The following is a 27,336-nucleotide window of genomic DNA, read 5'->3' as shown; positions in this document are numbered from 1 at the left end:
CATTAAAGTTAGCATGAAGATAGGAGGCTTTCTAGGGATGCGATCTCAGGAAAGAAGTCCAGCCTCCAGGCGCCACTTTAAGAAAAATGACTTGGCTGAACACCACCAGCTAAGAGGGGAATTATGAAAGGTGGCGGAGTAGGGCTGTGTGAGAGCAGGGAGTCGCAGGAGCACGTGAGAGGGGCAAGGAGGAGGCGGGGCTTAGGACTTCGGCAGCCGAGGGAGGCGGGTTCCACGCCGGGTCTAATCGGGTGTCTGAACCGGCCTCTGCCTGCGCGTGCGCAGTGCGAACCTTCCGCTGCTCTGCTTTCTTCTCCAACATGGAATTCCGCTCCGCGCGGCTCGCAGTACTGCAACTACTCCGTACGGTGGCTCCGGCGGACCTCCCCGCGCTTCTCCAGTGGATGCGAACTACCCGTAAGCGATCAGAGCCAGAGTCAGACGGTTGGGGCAAGGATATGCTGTGGGCGCTGACCTTGGGGACCCAGGGTGAGGCCAGAAGCCTTCCATGGGGTAGCGGTGCTGGCCTCTGCTCTGCTACCGAGCCGGTCGACCCGGGCACATCGCAAGCATTGGCAGAGTAAGAGTCCAGATTAAGACTGGGTGCAGAAAGACCCGGCTCTGGATTTTGTGATTCCGCTACAGATTTAAGCAGCTAGGGCCGCCTTGTGTCTACCCTCTTCCCTAAAGGAAAAAATGGGAGGAATGGGTTAGCCCACCTCCCCATTACTCCCACAAATTTGGGACGACCAATAGGATACTACCTGAAAAAGCCCTTTGCAAGATGAGTTTTAGACTGTAGAACTGGAAGTTTTTTACCCTATAGGCAAAGTCACATGTAACTAATCTCAATGTGTGTGTGTTAATCGCTCAGTCGTGACTCTGCGACCCCATGGACTGTGTAAGCCCACCAGGCTCCTCTGCCCATGGGATTCTCCAGGCAAGAATACTGGAGTGGGTTGCCGTTTCCTTCTCCAGAGGGTCTTCCTGACCCAGGGATTGAACCCGCGTCTCCTGCTTTGCAGGCAGATTCTTTACCATCTGAGCTACAGGGAAGTCCCAGCTAATCTCAATAGTTCGTACACTTAAAAGAGTTGTTCCAGGGTGGGGAGAGAGAGAAAGCCGGGAGGGGAAGACTTTGTTTTGGATAATATTAATAGTAATACTAAAAAAGCACACTTTAGAATTGAAATGTGGTAATTAGGTCGAGTTTTTGAAGAATGGAGGTAGATCTATCTTAGCAAAGTGAAGCCTGCTGAAAACATAAAAAAATTCCTTGTTTGAGAACTCCTCCAAACTATGCTCTGCTTCTGTGCTCCTAAACGTTGATTCCATGTTTATTTTCAGCCAGACATGAACAAATGATCACTAATATAAGAGGGATGAAACAAGGATGAGGGACAAAGCGCAGAGAGACAACTGCCGCCTCAAATAGATGAATGAAGAGAGTAAAAAAATACAACAGGACCTCAGTGCATTGACTCTAATCTTACAGTAGAGCATCTGTTCTTTTCTACTTCTTTATATACATACTACTTCGTGTATGTGTATAAAATGGACTCTTCACTTAGCTTTCAACATACAGGAGAGTAACTACAGTCTATTAAGTGAAGGGAACTGAGAGCCAGAACTATATGTGCGGTCCCCATTAGGCATATTAAAAATTGCATTTTGTTAACAGTTGTCTGTTACCAGACAAATGAGGATGTCAAACCAACAATGTGTAAAAGTTTCTATTGAGTCAAGTTATAAATGCATACATTACCGTGTGTAAAATAGCTAGCTAATGGGAAGTTCCTATAGCACAAGGGGCTCAGCCCTGTGCTCTGTGATGACATAGAGGACTGGAATGCGGGATGGGATGGGAGGGAGGATCAAAAGGGAGGGGATATTGTATACTTAACACTGCTTCATATTGTTGTATGGCAGAGACCAACACAACATTGTAAGGCAATTATCCTCCAATTAAAAATAAATTTTTAAAAAGTTACAAATTTTTAAGAAGTCAGAAAATTGAGTTATGCTATAAGAAAATTAATAAAATCCTCAAGAAAATATTTTAATATTTAAGGAAGATAATTGTAGATGACTAGAAACTTTTAGAAGCTTCTCTGCTTCCTGTATTTTAAATACATCTTCACTGAACAGAATTGGACTTGCTGCTTAGCAGCAGCTACAAAATTGTTAGAGGCTCTTTTTTTTTTTCATTTATTTATATTAGTTGGAGGCTAATTACTTTACAATATTGTAGTGGTTTTTGCCATACATTGATATGAATCAGCCATGGATTTACATGTGTTCCCCATCCTGAACCCCCCTCCCACCTCCCTTCCCTTGTTAGAGATTCTTTGAAATTCCTACTAAATCTCAAAAGCAAAGGCGGGGATCTAGTTACATTTGTCAAACAGCATACTATTCCAGTTCTATATTGTATTACCACTGAGGAAGTAGCCACATAACTTAAAGATTTTCCAATCTTTATTAAAACATTATGAGTTTGTGAAAGTTATCAAGTATATGAGGTAAATAGATTGTATTTTCCAGAAACTACAAAGATACATTGGGCAAATGCATACCTCTTAAACAAAATTTTTCTGTCAAATAAGTAAAAATAATTGTACTTTTCTCTTCATCACATTTATTGTGTATTAAAAATGGCCATGATGTATAGAAAGAATAATACAAACAAGTAATTTATTCCAAAATGCACTGTTAGATTAACATTAGAAAATCAAGCAATGTAATTCACTATATTAACTAAAAAGAAAAACTATGATTATCTCAAGAGACATAGAAAAGCGTTTGATGACATCCAGCATCTCATCCTGATAAACACTTACCAGACTAGGAATAGCAGGAAACATTCTCAACCTGATAAAGGGGATCTATGAAAAATCTACAGCTGACATCATACTTAATGGTGAAAGACTGAATTCTTTCCCCTAAGAATAAAACAGGGATTTGTACTCATCACTTCTAGCCAGCATCTTAATAGAGCTTCTGAAAGTGTTAGTCGCTCAGTGGTTTCCGACTCTTTGCAAGCCCATGGACTATAGCCCACCAGGCTCCTCTGTCCATGGAATTTCCCAGGCAAAAATACTGGCGTGGATTGCCATTCCCTTCTCCAGGGGGTCTTCCCAAACTAGGGATCGAACCCCGGTCTCCTGCATTGCAGGCAGATTCTTTACCATCTGAGCCACCAGGGAAGCCTGTAACTAATAGCTACAATAACTGAGTGATTAGGTAATAGAAAGTGTTTGTTGCTCGTTCATGTCCGACTCTGCGACCCAGGGACTGGAACCCCCCAGGCTCCTTTCTTCATGGGATTTTCCAGGCAAGAATACTGGAGTGGGTGGCCATTTCCTCCTCCAGGGGATCTTCCCAACCCAGAGATCGAACCCATCTCTTCTGCATTGCAGGCAGATTCTTTATCCTCTGAGCCATTGGGGGATTATGTGTAACAGAGCGTCTAGCCAATACAATACGGCAAGGAAAGGGGGAGGAGGAAGGCATCTCAATTAGAAACAGGTTAATGAATAAACAGATTGTGCTGTATTTTTATACTGGAATACTATTTGGCAAATAAATAGAATGAAGTGTTTGTGCAACAACATGGACAAATTTTGCCAAGTGAAATAAACCATACTGAAAAAAGACTTCCTATTTGGATTCCATTTATCTAAACCTCTAGGAAAATGCCAGCGAATCTATAGTGACAAAAAATAGATCTCTGGCGGCTGGGTTGGTAGAGGATTAGAGAGAAGGAAGGATTACAGAGGGGCAGGAGGAAATATTTGGGATAGTGACTATATTCACTATCCTGATTATAGCAATCTTTCATACTGCATGTTATATATATATATATGTCAAAACTTACATTGCTGTACACTTTATGCACAGTTTATTGTATGTCAGTTCTACTTCTATAAAGTTGTTTGTTGTTTTCTTAAATTCCATGAGAAGTCAGGTCTGTGTTCTCTCTCCCGTTTGAATTTGGGTGCTCTCTGTGACACCTTTGACCAATAGAATTTGACAGGAATGACAGTAGGCCAATTTCAGACTTAGGACTTAAGAAACTGACAACTTCTACTTCCTGCTTCTTGGAACACTTGCTCTGGGAGAATCTGGCCATCATGTTGTGTAGTCTGACTACCCTGAGATTGTCACAGTGTCAGGAAGTCCCAGCTAGCTTATGGAGAGCAAGATGTCCAACCAGCCTACATATTTCTGCTGTCCTAGCCTGGACACCACACATGTGAGTAAAAAGCCTTATAAGCCATATCCAGACTAGTAAAGCCTTTGTTACAAATACTGTTTCTGTGAACATTCATGTACATATTTTTGTGTTAACGTAAATTTTCATTTCTCTGTGATAATGTCCAAGAATGTAATTGCTGCATCATATGGTAAGTGCATTTTTAGTTACATAGAACTGCCAGACTGTTTTCCAGAGTGACTGTAATCCTGTTTCTCTGCATCCTCACTATGCACACGTGCTCAGTCGTGTCCGACTCTTTGCCACTACATGGACTGTAGGCCGCCAGGCTTCTCTGTCCATTGAATTCTCCAGGCAAGAATACTGGAGTGTGGGGACTTCCCTAGTAGTCCAGTGGAAAAGACCATGCTCCCAGTGCATGGGGCCCGGATTTGATCCCGGTCATGGACCAGGTCATTGATCCCTGGTCATGGAATTAGATCCTACATGCTGCAACTAAGAATTCACACACCACATTAAAGATCCCATGTGCTACAAGGAAGGTCAAAGATTCTGCGTGCCACAACTAAGTCTGAGCACAGCCCGCTAACTAAAGGTTAAAAAAAACACTGGAGTGGGTTGCCATTTCCTGTTCCAGGGGATCTTTCCCCTCCAGGGATCAAACACGCACCTTCTCCTGCATCTCCTATATTGGCAGGCCGATTCTTTACCACTGAGCCACTTGCTAGTAAGGAAGTAAGCCACAATGCTAGTAAAGAACTCCCGTATCCTTACTAGCATTTGGTATTTTCAGTATCTTTATGTTAGCTATTCTGAAAATTGTATAATGATATATCATTGGGGGGGTTTTCCCAATTTTTTAAAAAATAATTTAATTTTTTTATTTTGGTTATGCTGAGTCCTCATTGCTTTTCTCTAGCTGCAGAGACCAGGGGCTGCTCTCGTTGTGGTGTGCGGGGTCCTCACTGCAGTGGCTTCTCTTGTCACGCTCTAGGGCGTGAGGGCTTCAGTAGTTGTGGCATGTGGACTAAGTAGTCGAAGCTCCTGGGCTCTAGAGCACAAGCTCAGTAGTTGTGGCGCAAGGCCTTAGTTGCTCCATGGCATGTGGGATCTTCCCAGATCAGGGATCGAGCTTGTGTCTCCTGCACTGGCAGGCTCCTTACCACTGAGGCATCAGGGAAGCCCTATCATTGGGTTTTAATTTCTGTTTCTAAAAATGATGTTGAACATCTTGTTATGTGTTTACTTGCCATTTGTATATCTTCTTTGATGTAGTATCTGTGTATGTCTTTTGCCCTTTTCCTATTGTAAACAGAAATAATAAAGTTATTAATAAATAATACAAATGTGAGTATAGATATACTTTTGTAAATATAAATATGTATAAGTTTATATTAAATAATATAAATTATACTCATGCTGCTGCTGCTGCTAAGTCGCTTCAGTCGTGTCCAACTCTGTGTGACCCCATAGACGGCAGCCCACCAGGCTCCCCCGTCCCTGGGATTCTCCAGGCAAGAACACTGGAGTGGGTTGCCATTTCCTTCGCCAGTGCATGCATGCATCCTAAGTCACTTCAGTCATGTCCGACTCTGTGCGACCCCATGGCCAGCAGCCCACCAGGCTCCTTTGTCCACAGGATTCTCCAGGCAAGAATCCTGGAGTGGGCTGCCATTTCCTTCTCCAAAATTATATTTATAATATAATATAAATTTATAAAATAAATATAAATAATAAATAGCTATTTATTATTTTAGATATAAGCCCTGTCAGATGTGTGTATGCAATATTTTCTCCCAGTAATTTTGCCTGTTGATTTCTCTTAACAGCTTGCAAAGCAAAAGTTTTCAATTTTAATGAGGTCCAGTTTACCCCGTTTTTTGTTTTTTGATGTCAAGTTTAAGATCTCTTTGGCCCTAGATTCTGACAATTTTCTCCTATGCTTTTTTCCCCCTCTTTATTTAAACATTATACAGTACTGTGTTAGTTTCAGGTGTTAAGGTTTTTTACAAACCCTAAAACAGTTTTGTAAAAAACTTTTTTACAAAACTCTTAAAAGAATTGTTTTGTGTGTTACATTTTGTTCTTTGACCTAAGTTAACTTTTGTATAAAGTGAAGTTTAGGTTGAAGTTCATTTTTTCCCCTGTAGATGTCTATTTGCTCCAGCACTGCTTGTTGTAAAGGCTGTTCTTTCTCCATTGAATTGCTTTTGAATCTTTGAAAATTATTTGTGCATTTTTGCCTGGATCTATTCTGTATCTTTTTGAATCCTCTATTCTCTGTTGACTATTGTAGCTATCATTATTTAAAAGTATGTTGTTTACTTTCCAAGCATTTGGCTATTTGCCTGTTGTCTTTCTGTTACTTTGGCTCCATTATGTTCAGAAAAGATACTCTGTATGATTTAAATTCTTTAAAAATTTTTAATATTTGTTTTATGACTCAGTATGGTGTATCTTGGTGACTGTTTTGTGGGCACTTGGAATAACTGTATTCTACTGCAGTTTAGTGGAGTGTTCTATACATACCTACTAGATCTTGTTGATTGATGATGTTTTTCAGTTCTTCTATATCTTTGCTGATTTTCTCCCCGGTAGTCCTGTCAGTATTGTGTTGAACTCCCCAGCTGTAATTGTGAATTTTTCTGTTTCTTCTTTCAGCTCTGTCAGTTTTTGTTTCATCCCCCCCACCTCTCCACTGCCATGCTGCATGTGGAATCTTAGTTCCCTAACTGGGGATCATGGAAGCATGGAGTCTTAACCACTGTCTGGACATCCAGGGAAATCCTTGTTTCATGTATTGATATTTTAAGGTTCTGTTGTTCAGTGTATGCACATTTAAGATCACTGTGTCTTCTTGATAGATTGATCCTTTTATCAGTATGTAATGTTCTTCTTTGTCCTTAATAATTTTTTTTTGCTTTAGCGTCTATTTTATTTCATATCTGTATAGCCACCCTATTTTTTTTTTAAACTGTTGGCACAACTTTTTTTTCCATCCTTTTATATTCAGTCTTCCTGGCATGTTTAAAGTGATTTTTTGTTGACAGCATATTAACACTGGAGTGGGTTGCCATTTCCTACCCCAGGGGATCTTCCCAACCCAGGGTGAGTTGTATTTTTTAAATCTGTGTTGCTAATCTCTGTCTTTTGATTGATGCATTTGGACCATTTACAATTAGCTTACTATATGTTAGCACTTAAGTATAGCATTTTATTGTTAGTTTCCTTTCTGACCCTTCTGTTTCTCAAGTTCTTGTTATCTCCTCTTGCCTTCCTGTGGGTAAATGGAACAGTTTTAGCATTCTGTTCTTCTTTGTAGTGTTTCTGAGTGTATTTCTTTGTAGAGTTTTCTTTGTGGTTACTCTGAGTATTACAGTATACATATGTAACATCACTATCTACTGGTTGTCAGTGTTTTTATCACTAGAATCAAATATTGAAATCTCACTTCCACATAGGCCCCTATACCCTCCCCCACTTTGAAAATATGATTGTTTTATGTATTTCCTCTGTATATTTACATTGAGCACCATTACAGGTGGTTTTATAAATTTTGATTTAACCATCAAATATGATTTAGGAAACTAATGAGGAGAAAGTCTATTTTTACACGTTCTGTTCTTTCCTGTCTGAAGTTCCAAGCCCTCTTCTGCTGTTTCCTTTCTGTTGACGTTTCCTCTACCCATTCTTTAAGGGTAGGTCTTAAGGCAACAAAAATGTTTTGTTTTTTAGTTTTTCTGCATCTGATTTGTCTTTACTTCTCCTTCATTCCTGAAGGATAATTTCATCAGCTAGAAAATTTACAGCCTGTAGTCCTTTTCTTCCAGCATTTGAACAATTTTGTAACCTCTTGGCTCCCATGGTTTCAGATGAAAACTTCACTGTTGCCTGGTGTTTCCCTGTAGGGAATGAGTCATTTCTCTTTGGTTTTTTGTTTTTTTTTTTTAATATTTATTCATTTATTTGGCTGCACCAGGTCTTGGTTGCAGCATGTGGGATCTAGTTCCCTGACCAGGGATCGAACCTGGGCCCCCTGCATTGGGAGCTCAGAGTCTTAACCACTGGGCCAACAGGGAAGTCCCTCTTTGGTTGTTTTAAAGATTTATTCTGTGTCTCTTGGTTTTAGAAGTTTATGATATGATCTTAGGTGGATTTCTTTGGGTCTATCATATTTAGACTTTGCTTGGCTTCTTAAACCAAGGTTCGTAGGTTTAGATCTTTCACCTAATTTAGGGAGTGTTTAGCTATATTTCTTCAATACTTTTCAGCTCCACACTTTTCCCCCTACTTCTGGAACTCAGATAGCAGTGTTAGGTCTTTCATTATTCCAAAGATCCTTAGGTCTCTGTTTAATTTCTTTTTCTACTTTCTCTCTGTTGTTCAGATGGAATAAATTTTATTGATCTGTCAACTCAAGTGTACTGATTCTATCCTGTCATCTCTACTACAGAGCCCTTTCAGCAAGGGTTTCTAAATTATTTTTATTTTATTTTTCTGTTTTGCAGTTGCTGTTTCTTTTTCTATGAATTCTACTTCTTTGCTGAGACTTTCTATTTTTTTCACTTGTTACAAGATAATTCATAACTACTTATTGACGCATTTTCTTTATAGCACCTTTAAAGTCCTTGTCTGATCATCCAAACTCTGACTAATTTGCACAGTAGCATCTAGATTGTGAGAGTCAAATGAAGATTTTTTCTGTTCTTGATATAAATGATGTTCTGTTAAATCGTGAACATTTTGTTCGTATGCTAGGATAATTTTATTTTATCCTGGATATTTTAGATATTATGCTGACTTGAGCCTGTTCAGATTTTCTATCTTAGTAGGCAGTTGCCCTGCTTAAGTTTAACCTGATGATTCTGGCCTGCTTTTGTTAGCTGTAGCTCTGACAGCATTTAGTTTTCAGTGCCCTTGCAGTGCTATTCAGGTTTGTTTCATTCTTTGGCACTGCTGGGGCTTCCTGCTCAGTCTGTGCTGGTGTTTCCTGCTTGGAGAAAGACACCTATGTCACTGAGCTGCCTTCCACCAGCGGGGATAGGGGGACGAGCAGTACAGGGCCTGGTTTGCTCTTGGCCACTGGGCAGAGGACTGAGGCCTCAGGTTTGAGTCTCTATCGTACTGGGTAGAGAGCCTGGAGACAGCAGCCTCCTATTTTACTACCAGATAGCCTGCCTTTGCCCCAAGTGTCGGCTAGGGATTAGGGCTCCCCAGTACACCTCTGTTATTCTTCCCCTTTCCTGGTCTTTGGTGAGAGAGAGCAGACTTGTCTTAGTTTTTGTTTTGTTAGGACTTCCCTGGTGGCTCAGACGGTAAAGCGTCTGTCTACAATGTGGGAGACCTGGGTTCGATCCCTGGGTCGGGAAGATTCCCTGGAGAAAGAAATGGCAACCCACTCCAGTACTCTTGCCTAGAAAATCCCATGGATGGAGGAGCCTTGTGCAGGCTACTGTCCTTGGGGTTGCAAAGAGTCAGACACGACTGAGCGACTTCACTTTCACTTTCTCTTTATTCAGTCTATAGGTGTTGATAGCTCTGGTTGGTAGTCACTCACCTCTCCAGGGCCCCATCCAGGCTACATGGAAGATGAAAACCCAGGTGAGAATTCACTACGGTGACCTTCCTTCCTTAATTCCTGACATTCCTAGACAGTTTACCTTTTTTCTAGCCTTCAGAGTCCTTTATGGTTGCCTGTTGGTTTACGTCCAGGGTATTTCATTGTATTTAGAGGGGAGGAGCTGGGGAAATTGAGGGAAGTAGCCATCTTGTCTGAGATCAGAAGTTCACTCAGTAAAGTTTTAAACTTTGAATAAAAACTTCAAAGTAATATAAGATATTAATGAATAATAGGAAATATATGGCCCAATGTTTAATGATATATTATAAGTCATTAGAGATAAGGATATGGGTGAGTGACGGCCAAGGGCTGAAGGTAAGACTTCCTGGAGATGAAGTAACTTCAGAAGGCCCTTATTGTAAAAAAACAAGATCATAGTTGAAAGGAGCAATATAAACAGAAAGGAATGTAGAAAACAACTGAGGGAATTTGCCTGTCTTAAGCAAAAATTACGTTAGTGAGTAATGAGAGTAGAAAATAGGATGGTTAGACTCTGGTGATATAAAGGGCCTTGAAAGTCTAGAGTAATACTGGATACATTGAAAAGTGGAAAGCTGTCCCAAAATTGTAAGGAGAAGGAGTGACATGAATGAAGTGTAAGCAAGATTAGTTTAAAATAGATACTGTGTTGTGTTAGTCACTCCATCATGTCCGACTCTTTGTGACCCCATGGACTGTAGCCCACCAGGCTCCTCTGTCCATACGATTTTTCAGGCAAGAATACTGGAGTGGGTTGCCATTTCCTTCTCCAAAATCAATGTGTAAGGTAGCTTATATTGAAGAGAAACTGATCATTCAGGAGCTAATTATGAGTTTGTCCTGGTTTTCTAAGTCTGAGGTGGTACCTGTGACTATGAAGTAGTTGAAGCAATAATAAAGAGGAAGTGGATTCAAAAGAGAACATGATGGGACTTGATACCTGACTAGATATAAAACGTAGAACTTGATTCATAGACTGTCATCTTTGGTGACTTCCCTTTTCCCATGTGCTTAATTAAATATAAGTAGGAAACTTAAAGAATGAGTTTTGTTCTGCAGAGAAACTCTTCTTTCTCCATTCCCTTCCCACTTGCATATGTAATTTGAGAAAAACCTAACTGTCCTAAGGCAACTGATTAACACCTTTAATCTTTTTCCAAGCAACATACTGTTATCACACATTCCAAAATCATTATTATACATGTTAAAAGATGTCCAGCCTCACTAGTAATTAAAGAAATGCAAATTAAAACAAAGTTTGTTTTTGTAATACAATTCAGTGCTGTAAGGCTTTCATGAAGTAAGGCTTACACATATTCTTATTTTTTTCTGATGGAGTAAATTGGTATCATCTTGCAGGAAAGAAATTTAGCAGTATGTAGCAAATTTAGTTCAGTTCAGGCACTCAGTCTTGTTTGACTCTTTGCGACCCCATGGACTGCAGCACACCAGGCCTCCCTGTCCATCACCAACTCCCGGAGTTTACTCAGACTCATGTCTATTGAGTCAGCAATGCCATCCAACCATCTCATCCTCTGTCGTCCCCTTCTTCAATCTCGCCCAGCATCAGGGTCTTTTCAAATGAGTCAGCTCTTCGTATCAGGTGGCCAAAGTATTGGAGTTCAGCTTCAACATCACTCCTTCTAGTGAACACTCAGGACTGATCTCCTTTAGGATGAACTTGGTTGGATCTCCTTGCAGTCCAAGGGACTCAAGAGTCTTCTCCAACAACACAGTTCAAAAGCGTCAGTTCTTCGGTGCTGAGCTTTCTTTATAGTCCAACTCTCACATCCATACATAACTATGTATGTTGCAAAAACCTTTACAATATTTAAGTACTTCTGCTAGGAATTTACAGTAAGAAAATAAACGCAGAGAGGCCAAATGTTATGCAAAGAGGCTAAAGTATGCCAAATGTTAGTTGCAATGTCTCTAAATTTTCACAGTTATAATTGTATATAAATATGTAGTAGTAGGAGTGAATGGTTAATACAAATATGGTGGAATATTACATAGCCTTTAAAAATAATGTTTTAAGGAATTTAATTTTAATAAATACTTAGTACTAATTACTTAGTATTAATTAGTATTAATTAAATACTTAGTATTTACAAAGTAAATACTTGCAGTTTTTAAAAAAACTGCATCACAGATACTATTTAAATTCCACCTAAAACAATTTGGGGACTTGCCTGGCAATTCAGTGGTTAAGACTCAACGTTTCTAATGCAGGGGACACAAGTTCAAACCCTGAGCAGGGAGCTAAGATCTCACATGTTGTGTGGCATTGCCAAAAAGATAATAATAATAAAAAATTTTTAAATAAATAGAAGAATTTGGAATGAATCTTCATAGTATTTTTGTTTGTCTATAATTTATATTCTGCATCCTTCTATAAATAATTTGAAGCAACATTTAGATCACTGTCGTAGATAGGTGAAGAAAGAAAAAAAGAGTTAAAAGGCCTTTCTGCATTAGTTCAGGGAGTCAAATAATGTATCTTCATGTTAACTACTATTGCTCAGAGGGAAGAGCAGTACAGAGAAAGAACCTGTGTATATAGAGACACAATGGAAAGAGTGAAAAGGAAGAGTAAAACACATAAGTTTATTTCTTTTGCTGCTGCTGGCCTGCTTGGTAACTTTTCACAATTCATGTCGCCTTAATTACCTCCTCTGTGAGTCAGAGAAGGTAATCTTGCTTTGTCTTCCTCACATGGATGTTATAATATTTAATTGATGTAGTTTCTACCTGAAAGAACTTTGCAAACTAGAAAATATTATCCAAATTTTAATTGTTTTAGGGATTTGAGAATAGCATTCTGACCCAACCCAAGAATTATTATTAATATGTTTAAGAAGGAAATCATGAACTATTTAAAAACAACCGAAGACTTGAGGGATAGGGTATGTGGAAATGGATGATACTTTCTTCACAATCTACCTGTTTTCCTTTTATAGCTATTTTAAAACAGTAAGAAAAACACAGTCCCCTTGAGGTCCTTTTACTCTGGCAAGAATTCACTATAAGAAAGTTTTTTAAGAAAAAGGTAAAATGTTTTCATTAGTTGTTCTTTCCGATCTGTATTTGGTATTCAGGCTACAGCTAACTTGTACAGTGTTTTACTTCAAGGTGAGTCTGTTCTACTTAAAATTATGTATGAGCTACTTAGAAACCATACTTTTTTAGAGCCAATTAAAAAATTTTTGAACACAAATAAGTTGAAAAAACAGAACAATGAAAAAAAAAACCACCTTTACATCCTCACATAAATTCACAAAGTATCACTTACTTTCTTCATCTTTATTGCTATATACATTGACACACACGCTCACTCCCCTTTTTCCAGTATATCCAAAAGTAGACCAGAGCCATCAGAAATGTGCTATTTTAATGATCATTTTATCTGCTGTTCAGATGCAGCAGAGCAACATGATTCTTGTAAAGTTTATTATTGGTGCCATCTGTTTGTGCTTATTATCTGAAATCTTGGGTTCATTTTATTGGAGTCAGGGATGCTCAGATTAAAGTTATCCCTATGCGATGCCTCCTAAAGTTATAAAGTCTATATGGTCACAAAAGGAATATTTGACTACTTACTAATAAGTTTAAGTAGTAAGAGTACTACATACTTTTTAAATGCCTTTGTTGTTCTATAACAGGCTAAAATAGTCAAGTTTTGTATTTTCAAGCAACTTAGAAAAAAACTCAATGTTTTCCATGGAACATTTGTTAGAATTTGAATATTTCATTGGACCTAGAATGTTTATTTATTGTTATAAATTGATGCTATCTAATAGAAGATAACCATCCATTGTAATCACTTAGTGTAGGTATAACTGCAAGCATAAAAACTTAGACTTTTTTTTTTTGGCAGGAGATTTTGATGAATTCACTCAAGACAATAATGATGTTATATTGAAAAACATAGCAGAAGACCTTCGGAATTGCTTACCTCTAGAAACCATGCTTTCTTCAGAACATCTAGCTCTCCAAAAAGTAAATACATTAAATTAATTTATTCCTAGTGCTACTTGAGGTTTCTTCTACTCTTCTCTAACCCCATTAGCCTTTCCAGCCTAATCATTAGTCCTGAATTCTGCTTTTTCATTTGGTGCTTCATCCATTTCCCCAATTCTTTTGAGTCGGTAACCCCCTGACTCCCTAGTACCATTCATTCAAAAGATATTTTTTGAGGGTATCCTGTTTGCCAAGCAGACCCCACCCCACCCCAAATCAAGGCCCAGCAATACAACAGTAATCTGTCACTGCCTATGTAACTGTCTTGGTTTTCTCTGCCCTGTTCCATTTCCCTGACTTTTATCAGGGTGAAGTTCACCCTTTTGTTGATTCTTTATTATCCTTGAAGTAGAAGGGAACAAACATTGTTTTTCTTTGTAGCTGCTTGCTGTTACACCATGTACTACCAGCATTAAGTGCTATTATTATTTGTAAGCATGAAATTTTACTAAACATTTTTTATTATTTGAAAACTTTGCTTCTGGGCAAAGATTACTTGCCAAGTATTTTGATGGGTAAGTCCCTGACAGGTAGACTCAGAAGACTTGGTATCAGTTTCTCCTCTCCCCCTCTGAACTAACTAGTGTCAGTTCTTGGGAGAAATCTCTCTGGGTATGTTTCCTTATTTGTAAAATATACTACTTAGGATGGACAAAATGATCTCAAAATACTCCTTTCAACTTAAATTTTTATCGGTTTCTAATAGCCATGTTTTGCATCATGACATGGTCAAATAGCAAGTTGCCAGTGTCTCAAAAATAGCGTGAAAGCAGAGTTGCTGACTTCCATGAGCGAAACTTGTCTTTCTGGCTGTTGTTGCTCTCAGAATTTCAGCATATGAACCACTGATGTTTTGCCTTATTTAGCAATAAAAAGAGACTTCTTTGTACTCTGTTTCTTTTGATGTTTTTCTTCTCTCCACCAGATACAGCAGCAGCCAGAACCCACAGTTCACGTTGATGCATTCCTTTATGATGAAGACTTTATTGATTCATTATGTGAGGAAGGAAAAATGAGCAGAAACTACTGTATGGTGTGCGGCTCACATCGGACGGCACCTCTAGGTGGGCACTCGAGCCTGCAAACCTGACGACTTTGTGTGTATTTTTCATTCCATGTCATGACTATGCAGGTTGTTGACCAGGCGTTCACTGTTTTTTGGCTTTTTTAAAAGCAAAAGGCCAACCTGCAGCCTAGCTATTACCAATTACTAAAATCAGAGAAACTAAATAGAAACATTGTCCAGGGAGGTTAGGCCCCTTCATGTCCCCTGTGGGAGTATTTCTGCTTTTTACTGAACATATTTAATTGGAGGTGACTTCTCAGGTCCTGAAACTAATTGGAAGTGGTTGAATATGGGGAAACTAAATCATACTTTATATACTCAAAAGAGATTCACATTTATCCGTAGCAGTGATTTATTTACAGTGAGAAATATAACTGCCAAGGGAGCTGAAAACTTTCTCCCCATAGAAATATCTACTTGCAAAGTCAGATAGTAATCTGATATTGTTGGATGGGTGCATACTCAGAAGATGGAGATGGATAATCTTTGAGAGTTTATGAAGGCTGTGATTTGACATGGAGCATCTCCTGCCTGTAACACAGGACAGCTCTAGTCATAGTCTCCTGCATCTCTGTCCCTCAGATGCAACACCTGTGTTTCAAACCGGAAACTAGACTGACTCCATGCTGCTAAGATGTAAACTCTTCTGTTACTATATCTTTTGTTTAAACTGGATATGATTGTCTAGGGTATTACTTTAAACATGCTCTTTCAGTCTCCCTGCTAATCTAGATTTTGAGGCATTACTTAGAGTGGGTGAATAGTAATGTGCTCATGTTACTGATCTTAGGTAATATTATCCTCAAAAGTTCACTGCTATCAAATCTGTAATATGTGGCTAATACAAATTTGTTGTACCTGTGTTATAGTTGGGAATTAAACTACCCTGGTTCACTGCTTTAAGATTCATTTGAAGTGGTTGAAGTTTACAAAATAGAAGAAGAGTTAGACAAGAACAACAGAGGGAGAATTAAAAAGTGGATTCTAATTATAACACCATTTCAGATCTGATGTACAGAAATTTATAGAAGAGCTATGTTTGATAAAGAAAAATTGGGGAGATTAGGATGCATTTTCGCATAAAAATCAGATTATAAATAGTGGCTGGGTGCCCAGACCAACCCAGATAACTGCAGTGAGTGTGAGAAAGCTGTCCCCGTGTGGGGCTCTTCTTTCCTATGTGAAAGGAGCTTGTCATCTATAAGACACTAATGACTCTAGCCCAGGGCAGGAGCACTGATGTGGCAAAGAGGGCAGTGAGGATGAGGGGAAATAAAGACGATGGTGCTGAATGCCCTTGCACCCCCCCACCTCCAGTGTTACTTCTGAGGCCTAGTCACCCTTTCTTTTCTTCCCAGGGATTAGCCTGATTGCTTCCATTTTATTTGCCACCATTCATTAGTTATGATCAAAGTTTCCTGACCGTTAGATTATGTACTACCACACAATAAAGAAAATCTTTGGGTTACCTCCATATCAGAAAAAAAACAGACTCAGGCTCTCCCAAGTATTTCATTACAGAAATAATGGAGTGAGAAAATGGGCTAGGAGGTTAGAAATTATAGCAATTAAACTAAGGGAAATAACAATTTAGCAGTGTCTTGACCTCCTTCCATTCCAGCCGTCTCCGGCTCTCCAGACCACGCTTGAGGTTGGCCAGGGCGCCACATTGTTCCACTCCAGAGATGGTCGCTCATTTGGTCGTTTACAGTCTGTGCAGCGAGAGGTGGAGGCTCTGTGGGTGGCTCTGGGGTAGAATGAGAAAAGCAGGTGCTGTGGGAGTTAGGAAGCAGTCTCAGGGAAAAGCAGTTCATTGGGAGACAAGGAAGAGAAAGGCCTAGGACACCCTAGAGGATGGAAGAGAAAGAGATGAGAAGCATGGGGATAGGGAGAGCCAGCTGAGTAACCGTTTTCTAGAGGCCTCCTAAATGTCAGAGATTGCGTATTTGTTCTTGTGTCTTACAGCCCAGAGTGAATGAGTGCAAAGTTATTACACTAATGTTTTCTAAATAACCTCTGAATGGCTTTCATCGATTAAGAAAAGCATGAAATATATAGGTGAAAGAATTAAAATTACAGAATGGAACTGTTAATCCTCAAGCAAAATTTAATGTTTGTTCTCATTCTCCAGGGTTTATTTCTCATTCCTTCTCTCTCATGGAATTGAAATTCATTTATCATCACGTACTCCCTGATCTGTCGGGAAAGGTCTTGGTTGACGTTGGCTCCAGGCTTGGCACCGTCCTTTATGGGGTAAAGTCCAACTTGTGGACATAGTCAACATTTGGAAATACTTTCTTCTCCTACTGCCAACAGTTTTGCCTGCCACCATCTAAGGTGACAGCTTGGCTTGCTTTTTTAGAGTAATAGAATAATATGGTTAAAATAGTGTATTGAATTTGGACATTTCAAAGGCCAGCTCTCTGATCTCCTTTCCTGGTTTGTCTCTGTCACACAAGTGAAGGAATTTCAGCAAAACAGGAACAGATGGCCCTCATAACACTTTGGTATTCTGTCACTCACTTACCGCGCATCTAACTCCATTTCCTGTAATGTCATAAAACAGTATAGCACGCGAAACTTTGATAAGAGCGCTTATAAAACTGACAAATTTGCTCAACTAGGGAACTCCACACCCCTGGCATCAATATCCTCACCTGTAAGTGAGCAAAGCAGATGATATCATCTTGGACACAGGACACACCGTGGTTTTCAGTGATCCAAAGTCTGAACGTAGATTTTTGTGTCTGAGATATCACTTCAATGTGACTCTTTAAAAAAAATTCAAATCATGAATATTTTTAATGTTCTTAAATGGTTTTATCAAAAAAACTGAAATGTGGTTTCTGGTTGTCATTAGCAGACGTGTTAAAACATGTGGCCAGCAGCCGTAGGAGTTCATGCCAGAAACAGGCTCTGTCCGTTCCCAGCATCACTGCCTACTCTAAACAGAAACAGTTAACCCTTTCATGCTTCATTTATTTTTCAGCATTGACTTTTGTCCTACAGTTAGAAAAGACAGCCATAATAGAAAGTACAGTTTATCTGCTGATTTTGCTTGGTGAACATTAGAGATTATGATTGTTTACCATATTTTGTCCACTCTTGTTTATTTTTTTATTTGTTAGAAACAAATATAGCTGAATAATTGTGACTGTGCAGGTGTTTGGCAGCATCATTGAGATTAAACATATGATCATTTTCCTGTATAGAGGTCCCTGATTCAGTCAACAATATTTTTTTAGTATTTACATATGCTTTGTTGAACATATTCTAAATATCTATGGTGAGCTATAAATATAAATTGAGTTTACACATAGGTGTTAGTTGATGTAAAATGGTCTTCAGAATACAATTTGACCTCTCCTTCCAGATTGTTTTTGTTATTACAACCAAAAATAGATAGGTAATAATACATAGTCTGTTTTTGATGATCCTTGTTAACTGATGGCCAGTTGTCTTTGATGGATTTACCAAACAGCAGGCTGGCTTCCGTAAGCTAAACAGGACACACCTCCAGCCACCTGCATCTTATGTCAGACTGTGTTGAGTGTCCATTATATTTCCAATAGGTTAACACCTTTCTTACTTTCCTCTGATGTAATGTTCTAAGAAATTACAGAAACAGCATATTAAAGAAAGAATCTGTATGTGATCACTTTCTGTATTTCCAACTTTGTTGAATGTAATTTTATTGAGAAAAGTAAGAAATCAATCCTTAAAAACATAATTACTTTTTTATTTTTATGCTTTTAGGAAGTTTAGCCTTTATTTGGAAAAAATTTATTCTTCTACAAGTATACATAAAGGGAGGGCTTAAAATAGTAATATTTGATAAATAAGATGAAATTACTTTTAAATAATGGAAATTAATAAACTACCATTGAGATCTTGATGAATAAGAGGCTAAGTTGTTGAAGTTGTTTTACATAAATTATATAGTTATTTATCTTTACTTTTATTTAGTTTATTGAATTCTTTTTTAAAAGTTTGACTTTTAAATTTTCAAGTAGAAATAAACCCATAACTAAAAGTTAATTCTTTTGCATCATGTGTCTTCATATTTTAGGGTTATCTTTACAGTTCAGCATCACAACTATATGGAGTAGAACTGAATGGAGACTTTTGCCAGTTGCAGGAAATGATCATAAAAAAGTATCAGTTCACTGACAGAATAAAGGTACTTTTTAAAATATTTATTCTCTTATCCATTGTGTAGCAAATTTAGCCAAGTTTCTTCTCTACTGGAGTTGGAAAATACTTGAATCTATCCTTCATTGCTGTTGTATAGAAATAGATTGAGTTAATATTTTATAATATTAATAATGAAGATGAATTATTATCATTATGTTCCACTCACACTTTTCTCTTCCTCCCCAATTTTATTAGAAAGTAGAATTTTTTTTCTTAGTTTTCTTCATATCAACTATAGTTTTTGTTAGCAGCAATTTTAAATATCTTTATGTTGTCAGATGTGCATTTAATTAAACCCTGAATGTTGAAAGTAAGCAAAAAGATTATGTAATGCTCACAGTTCTTTATCTTCTTTTATAAACTTGCAAGAGGAATTGTGGGTACCACAGACTAACAGTTCATGGGAGGATGGTGCCCTGAGTTGGGCTGTGACAGTAATTTTCTGTTTGTTATAGTTAAGGGGAAAAGTAACCAGAAAGGAGAAAGGAAGTTTTTTGGTTAATGCCATAATCCTTATCATTTCACTAGTGATCCTACACTTCCAGTGGCAGTGCACAGAAGTACTGGGTATCTAAGGATTTCTGGTGTTCAGTTCAATCTAATATTCAAAGACGTATCTTAGTAAGATTCAGAATCTACCCTTCACCTTTGTATAGAAGGAAAACTTTTTGTTCTCTTCCTTCTTTCATCCTTCCTTTTTTTCTGTCTCTCATGTTATAAATTGAGAGGCAAGTGATCAAAGAGAATTCATTGTCCAATATTAAATTTATAGATTTTTCTCACTATTCCATATTTAGTGAACAAATACACACTGCTGTTACATAATAAATCACATAAATAAGAGGAATATCAACTTAATTAGAAATCAAGATTTAAACATTCTGAAAAACACCTCTGCATATTATTTATTTGTAAGACTAAGTGCTTTTTTGGAAATAAATCATATAATACAAAAAACTTTTTCTCTTCTTTTAAAATAAAAGTTAATTTGCTTTGCTCTTGAGCAAATAAATATTTCTTCCTGTTATCTTGACTGTGTTCTACAAAACTTGTTGATTATAGTCTAAGCTAATTTTTTGAGGTATTTAATTTTCTAATAAATTGTTTTGTTTGCTTTCTTGGATAAATAATACATTCAAGTAAATTTTGGATGAAGAGTCAGACAAGGCCAGTTAACATATTTGTATTAACATTTTACAAATTACTTTTTGAACTTTACTTAGTCCCATTTGAGTCTGTGAATCAGGATGGATATTACTCCATTTTATTTATGAAGACATTTGACTACTCAAATGTATAAATCTAGTTGATAATGCAGCCAGAATTTGAACCTAGTTCCTTTGACTCATAACTACTGATACAGTAGAAAAAGCTCTAAATTGGGAGTGAAGAGAGTGTACTTATGACTATATAAATAATTCTATCTAAAAAATAAAGTTTTCACAAGGTTATGGTTTTTATTAGATATTAAGTATCTTCAAAAGCAGTAGTAGTAAATATACTGTACTCCCATTTTAAGAAGTGTGACTCTCCCTTACCGGCTGCCTCGCAATGTCATTGAATGAACAGCTATTTCTTAAGTGGTTATGTGATACGGTGTCCTGTCCTCTTACATTAATTCATTCTTTAGGTGCTTCATGCAGACGTTTGTACACAAGGTTTACTTCTGCAGAATGCTGATGTTATTATAATGAATAATGTCTTCGAATATTTTCTTAATGAGACAGAACAGGCCAGGTACGTTATTTATTTATTTATTTATTTTGGCATGGCCAGGCTTGTAGGACGACCTTCATTCCCCTACCACAGATTGAACTTGGGGCCCTGGAGTGATACTAAACTTTTTAGAAATGACCTCAACTCTCAGGAGATTATATTATTAAGAAAATGTGTTATGTCTAAGTGAAAATAAAAATAAATTTTGGTCGTCTAACCTTGTAAAATATTACATCTGATTTTGAGGAGATAGAAAATGGTGTCATGCAATGTATGGCAAAAACCAGTACAATATTGTAAAGTAATTAGCCTCCAATTAAAATAAATAATTAAAAAAAAAAAAAGAAAATGGTGTCATGACCCAAGCTTTCTCTTCACAGTCAGGGATGCAAGAAGTTAATTGTCAGTTCCCAGTGGGTCTTAAGTTTTTTTCTGCCTCAGCTTTCTTTTCTTTGAAAAAACACATGTCCTTTTGCTATCCTGTCACAGAATGATGGGACTTAACTGCTGCCCATAAATGACTATAGAAAAAAGAATATTCACCTAAAAAACAATGAATAATTACCAAATTTTTAAAATGTTATTAAGATAGTAATAGTAGGTTCCTAGACTTTATTCCACTATTTAGGCAATAGAAAAATTAGCAAATCTGTGATCAGTTTTTTTGGTTTCTTTTTTTTTAATTTTTGACCACACTACTACATTGCTTGTGGGATCTTAGTTCCCCAAGCAGGGATCTTACCCATGCTCTAGGCAGTGAAAGCATGGAGTCCTAACCACTGGACTGCAGGGAGTTTCCTGTGACTTTTCTGACTTCTCATCAGGACTTACAGGATCCTCTAATTAGAAAATTCTTACAGTCCAAGACACTGATTTTCTGGTCAGTTAGGCTTACTAACTTATTTATCATAATGACATATGTAACTCTAGATACAAGAAAGCGCCTTTCCATATATATGAAAGGGCATTACATTCATGTTTGCATTAGTGCATCAGGGAGATTTCTACTGCTTAGAAATAAAAAGGTACATAATTATAGACCATAAACAGTTAATATGGAGCAGAATCTTGAATGACTAAACCTCTATCTGCTATCCCTTCACCTTCTGTCTTTCTCTCGCTCGCTCTCTCTCTCACACACACACACGCACACATCTGTTACTTCTAGGTTAAGATCAGTACAAAATTAGCAATGTAAATTGTTTATAAAGAAACTTGTTCAACAGAAAGCTAATCATATCATCAAAGTGCAGCCAGAACAGGTGATGTTTTTTTGTTCACAGGGTAAAGACCAGAAACATAACATGAACAAAGTTGTTTTAACCATAGTGCACTCTTTAAACTTAATTTCCAGTGGACAAAGTTTGTGTAGCTTTTTACCTTTTCAAGTTCATGACCAGTAGTCAAAACGTTAAATAATGGTTAGAGAATGAAATAATACCAATATTATAAGAAGTTAAAAGAGAAAAGCACCTTAAACTCTTGGAAGATTCATAAAGGAAGATTTTAAATGCTGAAGAATGACAGATGTTACTGGTCAACTTGATACTGGAACTGCTGCATGCTTGTGCTATCTTGGAAAATTCATTTGCAAACTCTGCATGACTCACCAAATAGGTATTGACCCCATGTGTTCAGTCATTTCTCCAAATTAGTCAAGTGCAATGAATTTTAAATATAGATAATTATCTTCATGAATGACAATACACAGGAGAAAGTTTAGAAGATAAAGCATTCTGACGTTAGAATCATTCTGACAGAACTGATCATTTACCTGTATTATTCTATATTGTAGCAAGTAGAGTAAGTCTTAGTTTAAAAGGTACCTCTGTGTATTTTTTCAGTAAGTAAAACCTATACAACTACTGCAATGACAACTTCTCAGAAGCAGCAAGTGCTGTTTTTAGAGCCATGGCCAATCGTGCTAATATAATCAGCTTCTTCAGTCTTACTAAACAGACTTGAAAAAACATCATTTTTAGGGAACTGCATCAAAACAACAGACAGCTCTAGCCCAAGCACAGTGATAATTATTATCAAACACTGCTAGTTGGTTTTAGATCTAACCTGAGAAAAAGAACATTTGTTATCATTTTGCCTAATAAGCTCCAGAATGTACTACACCCAATAGCCATTGCAAGAACTAAAGTGAGTGCAGACAGCACAGCTGCCCACCTGCCCCGTTGCAAGGGGTGCACTTCTTGCTCTGCTTGACCCCTGCCCCCCAGTGGGGTGTACTGTCAAGACGCATACAGTGTAGAAATCCCATTCGTGTCTGCACTACAGGCTAATCAGAATGGGTCAAATAGTGCCCTCTGACACATACACGTGCACACGGCCTGCCTTTGTGCTTTACACCTAGCTGATCACACTGAACTTCTCAGGTATCACATTGTCCACAAGGCTTTCCGCTGAGTATTTCTGACAGCCAAATAAAGTATGATTGCACTCTTGATGTTATTTTAAAAGATCTACATATTATGTTCTTATTATTAGCCTTTGCTTGTTTTCTGGCTTCTGTGGCTTTTCTCCATGACTCTTTCCCACCCACTCCCCTCAGCTCGGTTCCATTCTGTTGGAAGTTTGACAGATCATAAAGAATTGAAGGGGCATTAACCATGATCCAGCTTTGACATCTGTATCAGTTCTGAAAACTTCTTTGTGGTCTTATTCACAATTGCTTGTATTAACCCTAATCCCCCATCTTGTTAAATCTCTCTCAGTATTGTAACTCCACAATTTTGCCAACATCCCTTCAGGAACTGACTTTACCAATTACTAGTATGTTGCCGCAGCTCTGTTCCCTGCAGGCTAACGTTTTTGCCCATCTGGATTTCTAGATATCACCTCTGCTGCATATGCTTTTGTCATCCTCATTTTTAAAAAATATCCAGTGTCTGGTAAACCCTAACACAGAAGTTTTTAATGTGTTGTAGAGCTTGGGAATATATCTGCCATAATGTAAGAAAACAAGGGTCATTATTGGTGACAGTACCAGGCCTGGAAGATTCTCTCTCGGGTCTTCAGGTATGTAAGCTTCTTTCCCAGCACTTTTATTGTCAAAATTTTTCTCCTGCTCTTTTCTGATAGCTGTTACACTATTCTAGAAATGTTCAGTCTGAACACAGTGACAACACTAGAAAGAGTAGCAAAACCTTATGGCTGAAGAACTGTTCTGTGGTTTAATCACATTCCTCCAGAGCTCTGAGAGTGTCATTCTGATCCTGATCTAGATACCTTTGCTTCTCCACCCAATTTTTCTAACTCAGTTCAGTTCAGTCACTCAGTCGTGTCTGACTTTTTGCGGCCCCGTGAATCACAGCGGAGCAGAGACATTACTTTGCCAACAAAGGTCCGTCTGGTCAAGGCTATGGTTTTTCCACTGGTCATGTATGGATGTCAGAGTTGGACTGTGAAGAAAGCTGAGCACCAAAAAATTGATGCTTTTGAACTGTGGTGTTGGAGAAGACTCTTGAGAGTCCGTTGGACTGCAAAGAGATCCAACCAGTCCATCCTGAAGGAGATCAGTCCTGGGTGTTCATTGGAAGGACTGATGCTGAAGCTGAAACTCCAGTACTTTGGCCACTTCATGCGAAGAGTTGACTCATTGAAAAAGACCCTGATTCTGGGAGGGATTGGGGGCAGGAGGAGAAGGGGACGACAGAGGATGAGATGGGTGATGGCATCACCGACTCGATGGGCATGAGTTTCTAACTGTGGAATTACAGTTTTAGGTTACAAATGCTATTAAATATTTGTAAGAGACTTAAAAACACCCACATCATAACTTTTTCTCCAGTAAGTGGGTTGGAGGCCATATCCTGAACACAGTTTAGCTTCTAGGTCAGTTTGGAGTCTTGCTCAAGCTGCTTCTGTATTCCTCAGATTCTCCATACAAAATAAGGTTGATAGTTAATAATAAGATTCATCCCAATAAATTGACTCTTTTATAAAGGTTAATTAATATTTGTAAAGCTCTTTGAGACCCCTCGATGAGATATTGTAGCATTTCTTAATACAGAATCATATTATCATTTTCTTTCATAGTGCTTCCGTTGCATATAATCACTGCAAAATTTAAGTATCTTATTTCTTCCTTTAAGAAACTAAACAATCTTGAATAATACCTTCTTCAAAAATTGTTGTCAGTCATCTAAATTACAGTCATGTTTACCATAACAGGAGAAATAATCCAGAGATACATGGAGACATGATGGTAATCTCCCCAGTTCCCTCCCCTTGAGATCTCTACCCCGTGAGTGGTGTGATTCTGCCGTACTTTTCCATACTCATAAAAACACACCTTTTAAAATACATGCTCTCAAAAAAAAATTAAAAAAATAAATAAATAAAATAAAATACATGCTCTCCAATTTATAATGTTTATATGTATTGAAATAATTCAGTGATTTTCAGTTACCAAAGTAAAATGTTTTTGAAAGAGTCCTTACATATGAATTCTTGAATAACATTATTACTTTCTGATTTAATGAAACTTTTTAAGTAGGTATATCCATTGGTGACTCAAGAATTTCCTTGTCTTGGAGACCCAAGTTTGCAATGTGAAGGGAAGACCCTGATGAAGGTTATAGAGGGAGATTAGCTCCTCTCATGCAACTTGTTAGCACCATCACTGTGTATATATGAAGTTTCTCTGTGTACTTCCATTGTTGTTTTAATCCTTTATTAAGCTAGTTTATTAAACTAGTTACATTAAAATAATTATTGTATATGTTCTTTATCCTTTCAAGTTCCCAAATCAAGGTAAATTAATTAAGTCCCTGAGTCTACAGGCCTGCCATTTACTATGACAAAGAATTGTTCATGTGGCACCGTGTAGGACTTAGTCCCTCTCACTGTAATATAAATCTGATTCCTTGAAATTGAAAAGAGTAGCTTCATTCTGTAATTTTCATATTTGTTTATAATATGAACAATTATTTTTTCCTCAGGTTAATATACAGTTATCTCCTTGGGTTGAAGAGATACCGCTGAACTATGATGTATTCCCAGAAAAGGATATTGACAGAGAAGCTCTTGAACAAATACATTTATACAAGATTCTCTGAAACTAAAATAGTCCTGCCTTGGTGTAAAATAATTACAAAATAATTTAAAAGAAACAGAATTTCAGTATCCTAACACATTATTTCCTATGTATTCCATTCTAGTGTTTGTACATATGCTTGCATATTTGTAAATAGTTGTATGTATATATATATATACAACTTTGTGTGATACTTTTATTAAAATATTTATCTGAAAAAAAGTTTTCCCCTGGTTTCTTTGATTCTGTCAAAAATATAAACTTGTATCCTTTAGTCACCAACTTTGTATACCAAGTCCAGATATGACCAAGAAAAAAAAAAAGATCAGAAGTAGTTTCTATCATGAAAGAGAGGGGAGGGGAAGGTAGAGATCTCATATCTTAGATCTCTATTATGTAAGATTCCTGTACAGCCCTTTATCTGAGGAGACTAGCACAAAGACCAAAATAAAAAATTGCAGTTGCTAGGAAAAAGCACAACTAGAAAGATAAACTCTAATATATAAATTGAGGCTATTTCTGTGGTAGAACAATTACTGGTAATTTATTATTTTTTCTTTTCTATGCTTTTCTGGGTTTTCCATTTTTTTCTAAAATGACTACTTCTTTTGAAATCAGGAAAAGCAAAATTTTTTAAAAACAAGAATACAAGGAAACATCAAAACTTAAACACTTACTAGTTCTAGTAATTTATATTTAGTATTGCATGTAAGTTACTTTTTTATGCTAAACTAATCCACATTTTGGAGTTGCAGAACCTTTTGGAGATCTATCTTTTGAAAGGGATTTGTCAAATATACTTTTTGTCATCACTTGCTTATGGAAAATTTGCAGTGGCAGTCAACTCAAACTTTTAAAAGAAAATTATAGGCCAATAACCAAACAAAATGCTAAAATAAAAAAATGGGAGTTTGGAACTTTACTATTGATATTAATAAGTTTAATATTTAGCACCTGGTATAATATTAAATATCAGAATAAATGCTGGATTTCCAATAATGTTCATTTCCAATAATTTATTATTTAATGCTAACCTCTTAAACACTTATCATTCTAGTCATCTAAAAAGAAATCACTATAAACTTCTAGCATCTTTGAGTAACAATTGATGGATGTTTCCAGCAGGCTGTGCAGATTTTCTGAGATTAAAGTATAGCTGGAAGCTGTTACCTACATGATTGTTTTATATATGATTATTTATTGGTTTATTATAGTAACTTACGTTTAGGCACTTAAATTTCAGACACAACAGAGCATACTACCAATAGCAAATAGAGCATTCCATAAGAGTCAGTAATCATTCATGAAAGAGATGAGTTTATTAGTAATAGGACATATAACTCTTAATTGAATTTCACTTCATGCTGTGCCTATTCGTAAGAAACTGGTCGCCAAATTCTGAATCCTAGCTGCCTAATGATTCAGCTGCTCCTCAGAAGCGTGACCCTCTAAAGCAAAATCTGATGCTGTGGCCCTGG

General features: G+C 37.4%; 1 protein-coding gene across 2 annotated transcripts; it reads left to right on the top strand.

Annotated features, from left to right (window-relative positions):
* The first annotated feature begins 291 nt into the window (after positions 1-291).
* LOC136147247 (uncharacterized) lies at positions 292-26,017 on the top strand. 2 transcript variants are annotated; one of them, XM_065906565.1, is made up of 8 exons: positions 292-417; positions 13,693-13,814; positions 14,761-14,899; positions 17,033-17,154; positions 18,971-19,081; positions 20,726-20,832; positions 23,748-23,838; positions 25,764-26,017. In XM_065906565.1, the coding sequence occupies exons 1-8, from the start codon at positions 321-323 to the stop codon at positions 25,878-25,880; spliced, it is 906 nt and encodes a 301-aa protein (XP_065762637.1). In that variant the 5' UTR covers positions 292-320; the 3' UTR covers positions 25,881-26,017. The 2 variants fall into 2 exon arrangements, with proteins under 2 accessions (XP_065762637.1, XP_065762638.1); XM_065906566.1 differs by lacking the exon at positions 25,764-26,017 and having other exon boundaries at positions 23,652-23,777.
* The last annotated feature ends 1,319 nt before the right edge of the window (positions 26,018-27,336 follow it).

This window comes from Muntiacus reevesi, chromosome 15, assembly GCF_963930625.1.
Source record: "Muntiacus reevesi chromosome 15, mMunRee1.1, whole genome shotgun sequence".
Lineage (NCBI taxonomy): Eukaryota > Metazoa > Chordata > Mammalia > Artiodactyla > Cervidae > Muntiacus > Muntiacus reevesi.
This window is presented reverse-complemented; position numbering and strand designations above follow the sequence as displayed.